The 8,236-nt window shown below is 44.0% G+C and overlaps 1 protein-coding gene across 1 annotated transcript; it reads left to right on the forward strand.

Moving 5' to 3' along the window:
* Window positions 1-219: 219 nt before the first annotated feature.
* On the forward strand, window positions 220-7,749 carry ASF1B (anti-silencing function 1B histone chaperone). Its single transcript, XM_043975290.1, is given in 11 exon segments — window positions 220-382; window positions 385-439; window positions 441-472; window positions 5,222-5,302; window positions 5,305-5,336; window positions 5,434-5,491; window positions 5,494-5,550; window positions 5,553-5,611; window positions 6,289-6,352; window positions 6,355-6,387; window positions 6,390-7,749. Coding segments are annotated over 11 exon segments (726 nt in total). The 3' UTR covers window positions 6,482-7,749.
* Window positions 7,750-8,236: the final 487 nt, after the last annotated feature.

Here is an 8,236-nt window from a genome sequence, read left to right on the forward strand (position 1 = left end):
TCCCCCCCCCCAACCCCCGCCATCCGCGCAAAATCCGGCGCGCGGGTGCCGCGAGGGAGCGCAGTTGATTGGCTGGGAAGGAACTAAACGCGCTTCGACGGACGACCGTGTATTGGCCCCTAGAAGCTCGCGCCCGAGGAAAGCGTTGGAGCCGATTGGCCGGGGGGTGAGCCGCTATTTGAAGGGGGCGCGGGGCGTGAAGAGGGGGAGGGGAGGGGGATGCCGCTTCAGTCTGGTGTGGAAACCGCGCCGGAGGGGACGCGAGAGGGAGAGCGGCAGCAGCGCAGCGGCAGTGGCAGCGGCGGCGGGCGGCGGCGCAGCAGCTGCTGCTTCCAAGGCGTCCTTCTTTCCTGCCCCCGCGAGGCCATGGCCAAAGTTTCTGTTCGAACGTGTCAGTGCTGGAGAACCCGAGCCCTTCCACAGCCCCCTTCCAGTTCGAGATCATTTCGAGTCAGCGAGGCCTTGGCCGACGGTGAGCCCCGGCCCCCCCTCCCCCACGCCTCCCTCTACTGGATCTCCCAGTCTCCCCCCACCTCCCGCGCGTTCCTGGTCGAAGGAGACTCCTTTATGCTGACTGCCACGAATAGTTCCCTCCCCGCCCCCCGTGGGATGCAAAGCTTCCCTATAATACCATCCCGCACCTTAAGAGAGTGCTCTGTTCTCGTAGTCTAGTAGAATATCAACGCTCTGAGGCAGATATTTGGGTCCCCACTAGCCGGACTGGGCGGTCGGCGCTTAGGTCAGTATTTGTTGGCAGATTCTTAGCCCGTGTAAGCCCAGGTACGGCTTTTTAACCCTTCTGAGCCTTAGATTTCTCCTCTGTTCATTTGAGATGATAGCGCCCACCTCTCTGGGAAATAACGAATGCCAAGCTTTTTGCAAGCTTTAAAACGAGCAGTAGAAAAGCGAGCCCTCGGGGTCACTGAGGTCCCATCTATCACTGAGGTTCTGCAGTCAGTATTACTGCAAAGAATTTTGCATCGGCAATCCTTGTGAAGTAAGCCGGATAGCTATTCTTCTGCCTGTTTGTTACTGCTTCATAAGCCCTTCCCATCTTCCAGCCTCCGATAGGTTATCCCTGTTACTCTCCTTCATTTCTGTTGCCTTTCCCCACCGATTAGAAGAACTGGTATACTGAAACCCGAGATGGCTTCCTCCTGGATGATGTTCCAATCTACCCTCAATTGTGCCTAATCTTTCTTGCCAGATAGTGGTTCCTAAAAGCCCCAGTGCTAGGAGCAGTTTTTTAATCTTTCCTGCCCTTCTAGAACTGCCTGAATTAATGTGGACCCTTGCTCTGTAAGGGTTACCTCGCTTGTTTCCTAAGAGGTCATTCATTCCTACTGCTCCTGTTACTAAGTAGCAGAGCCTTCCGTGACTTGGGGATCTATTATTTGAGAATAGCAATACTATTTAAGCATTTTATTTATATTTGCTTTAAAAGTTTGCAAAGAACATTACATACTTATCTCCAGAAATGTGGCTTTAAGAAGAGGGGGGCGGTGTGGTTTGAGGAGGACAGTATCGTTTTAAACAAGTCCTTGGTAGGTTGTAACCTTATATCCCCGATGAAAGTGCTTTAAAGATGGTTCCTACATCTAATGAACATAAAAGCCAACATCAGTCTCATTCCCAGATGAACAGCGGAGCACACAAAGAATCAGTTCACTCTTTTGAGCTAACTAACAAAATGGCCAGGGTTACTCAGTGAATCTTATGAAATAGACTGAGGAACTCCACTTACGTTTGGTATTATTACTAGACTATCCTTTTGCCAGTGGGGTTAGTAGATAAGACAATAAGGCAGGATGTAGAAAGAAAATTTAAAATAGCCCACACAGTTTTAGCCACTAGCAATGTCATCTTTGCCACTTGGATTAATTTACGTTGAGGGTCACACCCTATTCATATAGGCCTTAGCCTTTATTATGTTTAACACCTTAGAAGATACTATTGAGGACCAGTAGTTTGAGAAGACTCAATTCTTAGTTAATTTGCCCAAAGTCACATGGTTAACGTGGAAGGGTAGTTACTAGAATTTGAGTCCTCCCAGCTACTTATGGTTAAGGAAGCCTGACTTCTAGGTTGAAAATTGGAACTTAATAATTCCATACCTGAGTCTGTTAGTGACTTGATCACCTGGAAAATCTGTATTTTCCTTTTGAAAAGCACTTGGTTTTGTTGCCTTTTGCACAGAACTGTTGAGGGTAGAGAGAGGGCATGCTATTTAAAGGTGCTAAAGAAATCACAATTTGCCACTTCTAAGATTCAAGAAACCATATATCAATTTCTCTCTGTGATGTGATTCTCTTTCTCCCCTGTCACAAAGCAGTTTTCACTCCTCACTCAACACGGTCAACATTCCAGAAAGCAACTAAAATAATTAAAGTACTCATTTGAGAAACTGAGCAGATCAATTTGTCCTTTGGTCCAAGAGTCTTCTGAAAAGGCAGTGATTATAGGTCAGCAAGTTGTATAACCCAGGTGTTCTGAAATAGATCTACTATACTCTGATTCTTCTAAAATTTAGCTGTTTTACTGAATCTAACTGAATTGATGAGTTGAGACTGCTACCTCTAAAGCTTAGGTTCGTAGCCTGTGTCTATGAATTTGGTTTTTGGTGTTTAATTTTAATGACTATTTCAATAAAAACAGTTTCCTTTCTAATCCTATACATTTTATGTATTTTCAACATTATTCTAAGGTGTCCATGACAGAAAAAAATAAGAATCTCTGTTCTACTTTTTTTTTTTTAGTGAGGCAATTGGGGTTTAAGTGACTTGCCCAGGGTCACACAGCTAGTAAGTGTTAAGTGTCTGAGGCCGATTTTGAACTCAGGTGACTCCTGACTCCAGGGCTGGTGCTCTATCCCTATGCCAACCTAGCTGCCCCCGAAATCTTTGTCTAGACTGGGGTTAAATTGAAAAGGTAGAAAAGCAAATAGTTTCTGTGGAAATGAAGGATTACCAAGATATTATCCAGGATGCATTTACCAAGATTAAAAGCTCCTTGTCTTAAAGGATACCAAGGATATAGTCTCAAAGCAATCTACATTGTGTGAAATTGTGGCTTGTGAAAATTTCCCCAGGCTTCTTGAGCCTAGGGTTTTGACTTGGAAGGGCATCTAAAATGTTTTCAGGTTTAGTTGCCAAATCCCACTACAATGCTATAACTTTGCCCTGGATATACTTGGAAATCAAGAAAATTGCTTTGGTTGGCACTGTCATTCACAGGAAATAACGGACCTATTGAACATTTGTGGTTCAGTTCTCTTGATTATTCTTGTTTCATTGAGTGAAAGGTAGTACTATTAGTATATATTAGAGAACTTGGGGTTTAAGTGTCAAGTCTGTGAGCCCTGTTTCTGACCATGGTGGTCTTAAGTTCTGTTTGATTTTCCATAAGTGGATTGATGATTTTTGATTGCCTAGACTTGAATGATTGGGGACCTTGCTATCTCTTGGAACAGCCTTATCTGCCCTCCCTTTTCTGGCAGAATCTTTTGCTAGGCCTGAGCCAGTGATCTGCCCCAGTTGTGAAAGGATTTACTCTGTAACACTGATCCCTCTGTGCAAAAGAGAGGGACCTTACTGCAGGCCCTGTGGTGTATCAGGCAGGGCCCTTAAATGACCCCAGCTCCTGTATTTGCATACCTCTGCCATGACTTGGGCCTTAATTCAGCCTTGGTCGATCCATTCATCCTCACAAGGGTCTTGGAAGGCAGACACTTTATAGAGGAGAACCTAAACCAGATTTCTCAAGATTATTCCTCAGAAAGCGGGATTGTAACATTGGATCAGACTTAGAGCTGCTAGGGACCCCAGAAGCCAGCTAGTCACCTCTGTCCATGCCCTTCATTTTACACATAATGAAAAGGAAGTCCAGAGAGGTTGCAACTTGCCCAAGCCCACACAACAAGAAGAATCAGGTTTCAATCCCAGGTCTCCCCATCCCAAATCCAGCTCACTTTTCACTCTACTGTGGGAAGTACTTAATCTGTTCATTCCAGTCCATTTGGACTACATATTTCTATACTTGGTGGGGAAAGTGGTATTTTGATGGAAGGCAAGCTTCAGTTGTTTGGAATAATTTGTTAAATCATGTCATTTTTATCTCAAGATCTCTTATATCTATTTCCTGTTTCCACGTGAATAGCCACCACCCTCTTTCAAATCTTCCTCACTTCTTGCCTGAACCTTTGAAGTAGTCTCCTAGGGGCAGCTAGGTGTTGAAATGGATGCAATGTTAGCCCTGGAGTCAAGAGGTCCTGAGTTCAAGGTCAGACACTGTGTAAACCCGGGCAAGTCTCTTAACCCCAATTACCTAAAAAAGAAAATCAAAATAACCTCCTAATTGTTATCTTTGCCTCTAGTCTCTCTATTATGGTCCATCCTAAACAACTACCAGAATGATTTTCTTTAAAGAGCAAGTCTATTTCACCCTCTGCTCAATAAACTCCAGGAACTCCCTACTATTTCTAGGATCAAATGTAAACTTATCTAAGTATTTAAAGCTCTTCACAATCTTGCTCCTTCCTATTTTTCCAGTCTTTATGTATGTACTATCTTAGAGGCAACTAGGCAGCACAGTAGATAAAGTATTGGACCTGGAGTTAGGAAGAAATGAATTTGAGTCCTACCTCAGATGCTTGCCAGCTATGACCCTGGACAGGTCATTTAATGTCTTTCAGCCTCAGTTTCCTTAGCAGTAAACTGGGATGATTATATGTACCTCGTAGAATTGTTGTGAGAATGAGATAATGTGTGTAAAGTACTCTGCAAACCTTAAAGCTATGTATAAATGCTAGCTCTTATGTTAACACACACTTGTGGTGCTCAGTGACTCTACCATCCAGCCTTTGGGGCTGGCCCAAGTTCTGCCCCTCATCTGCATGTCTTTGTCCAGGTTGTCCCACCCCGTGCCTAGATTGTTGTCTCTTTCCATGTCTGGCCTTTGTGGGGGGAATCTAGTGCCACCTTTTCCATAATGTTTTCACTGGTTATTTCTTCAGCACCTAGTGAATTAGTTTGGTGTGTGTTTTTGTATATATCTTCACTGTTAGAATAAGCTTCTGAAAACCAGGGACTCTCATTTTGTCTTTATATCCCAGCGCCTGGCACACGGTAGGCATTGGCTAAATGCTTGATTGATTGATGTCAGAAGACATCTCCCTGCCTTTCTACTTTCATGAGCCATTTTGACATTCCTCTTTTCCTTTTCAACCTAGAATGGAAAATCATTTATGTGGGTTCAGCGGAGAGTGAGGAGTATGACCAGATACTAGACTCAGTACTGGTAGGGCCAGTCCAGCAGGGCGACACATGTTTGTCTTTCAGGTAAGAGGTTAGCAGTTAGTGGCACTAAACTCTGAGGAATCTTGCCCATTTTACCCCCAAAGCATTCTGAAGCATAGGATCTATTTTGCTCTCTCAGGCAGATGCCCCTAATGCCTCCCTAATCCCAGAAACTGATGCAGTGGGTGTAACTGTGGTCCTATAACCTGCACCTACCATGGGCAGGAGTTCATCCGAGTTGGCTACTATGTCAACAATGATATACCAACCCTGAGCTTCGAGAGAACCCACCCCTGAAACCAACTTCTCTCAGGTAAGTTGGTTTTCAGAGAGGGGCCTGACTCTTCCTGTCCCAGCAGTTCAGTTCTTGTTCAAAACAGGACAGCAGAGGGGGGCAGCTAGTGGTGAAGTGGATAAAGCATCAGTCCTGGATTCAGCAAGACCTGAGTTTAAAGTCGGCCTCAGACACTGGGACACTTACTAGCTGTGTGACCCTGGGCAAGTCACTTAACCCTTGTTGCCCCACAAAAATAAAACAAAAACAGGACAGCAGAATCATAAACATCATCTAATGTTAACCCTGGAAGGGTACTTTAAAGATCATATTATCCAAACTTCTCAATTAAATGGCTTAAGGTATGAGTTTCTTGCATAGCACATCAGTTATACAGTTCCTAACCACATGCCTAGCCTTCTGACCAGAGCAAGGGAAGGAATATCCCAGTAGGATTGCTGTGCAGATTTATCAGTAACAAGCATTGCCCTTTCTAGATTTCCAGCAGTGAACAGATGGTATGCTAGAGCTGGGCTGACATGAGGCAAAGTTTAGAGGAAGAAGGAAAGTATCAGCCTGATCCTATGACTGTGCTATTTTCAAGTTCGTTATCCCTGGATTTGTCCTTTGAGGGAAGGGGGAGATGAAGCATGGAGAAAATAGCAGCAAAGGCAGGTGTCTGCTCTACAGTCTTTGATTAGACTCACTTTTCTGTCCTAGCTCCAGCGAAACTTCTTGGCTTCTAATCCTCGAGTAACTCGATTTCCATATCAACTGGACAGTACCACGACAAATTGGAGGACATTGAAAACCAAGACCCATCCTAAGCATGGGGCTATCGCTGAGTTGTCCCCCTGCCAAAGGCTTAGATCTTCCAGGCTGTGCCCCCAGCATCATTCCTGAAACTCCATGACTGCATCTAACTAGAAAACACGAAGAAGCCTAGGCAGTATGATGGACCCAAATGTCTGCCAAATGAATGGTTTGTTCTGCCTTCTGGAAAATTTCTGGGGCAAGCCTGAAAGACTTGGGTTGGGGTCTAAGCTATATCTATAAGCCAGTTAAACTGGTCCTTATTGGAAGGAAAACGTGTCATTGGTGTGTCCATTAGTTCAACACAGAGAGACTACCTGTTTTCTTACAGGTCTGCAGAACAGATGATACATTAGCTCTTTGACTCATTGTGAATTTCGCCTTCTCTTCTTCTGGCCTTTTGGCTTTTTGGGTACTATGGCTCTACAGAGATCAGTCTGTGCGTGGGTTTTTCTTCTTTTGTTTCAGGCTGCTTATGGGCTTCCTGACCTATAACTGGAGGTCTTCCCCTGCTTCCCCCCCAACCCCGGTGTTATTTCCTCAGTTTCTTCACCTTCTCAACCATCTTCAATCAATGACTTGCCCTGACTTTCTGGAGTTATTCATGAATGATCTTGGTAGGATTTGGGCTTCAGCAGTTTTGATGGATGGCTATTGGTATGTTGATTGCTGCTCTTTCCCCAGATGGATTTTTTATTCCTGCCTCTATCTTGCCAACTCCTGGAAAGGCTCGTTCCTTTAAGTGCCAAGAATGGGGTTTTGAGGGACTATTTAAAGACGAGGCCATCCTTTTTGTTTTATTGGTGGCAACTCGACTCAAACGTGACTTATTCCTCTCAGCTCTTGGCCGGATCGGAGGATATGATCAAGAACTAACCAACTGATTTTCTCTGGGCAAGAATAACTGAAACATGCTCACTGTAAACCACACCCCTACACCCCTTAACTCTAGGATTTAATGTCAAAAGGCTGCACTTAACTTCTTCTGGGGCCATATGATCTCTCAGGCTGTGGGAGGGTAAGATGGTTCTTGTGTTTTGGAGACAAAGGAAAAGAAGGCACTGTGCACGTGGAAGTGTTCCCTAGCCCTCAGTTCTTTTCCTCTCATCTGTCCTTTGTCTCTATGGCTATTTTTTTTGGTGGGTTTTTTTTTGGTGGCTATTGTTGCATATGCAATTTGTATATTAAAGGTTTTATATTAAAAGTTATGGTTACTGGAGAAATAAAAAGCACTTAGGCTGGACTATAGTGATTTTTTTTCTAACTTTAGCCTCAAAACATCAACCAACCCTTTTGAAAAACTGGTGCTTGAACCTCTGGAGATGAGAGAAAGTTGTGGAGAGAAATAAAGAATTTATTTCCCACCCATCCTTAAAAGCCTCTTTCCTGTTTAATTCAATTGGTTTTCTATGCTAAAACTGGTTTTGGAGTTTGGGTTGTCTCTGTGTGGTTTGGTTGGGTTTTGTTTTGTTTTAACTGAGAACAGCTCCTTATTCGAGAACTATTTAAAATCTGCTTCTAGGCAGAGTGCCTTTAAGACGCGGGGGTGTGGTCTGTCAATTTACATTGACACAGTTTTGGGGCTTTGAACTGAGAGGATGCTAGAGTTATATAGTAGGTTCACAGGTGGTGCTGTTATCTGATCTTAGAAACACGCTACTACTTGTGATTTTTTTTCTGTGAATGGCTGGAAGAAAGGAATGGGTGCAGGGCTTTATTTTACAAGCAAAGATGAGCAGGGCTCAGTTTATGAAAGTTTTAAAAACCTAATAATGGTGGTGCCCTTTTTGCTATTGTTACAGTACTTTGTCATTTGCAAAATGTTTTACTTCAATCAGCCAACCCCCTGATAGGA

The sequence above is a fragment of the Dromiciops gliroides genome, chromosome 1 (assembly GCF_019393635.1).
Source record: "Dromiciops gliroides isolate mDroGli1 chromosome 1, mDroGli1.pri, whole genome shotgun sequence".
Taxonomy (NCBI): Eukaryota; Metazoa; Chordata; class Mammalia; order Microbiotheria; family Microbiotheriidae; genus Dromiciops; species Dromiciops gliroides.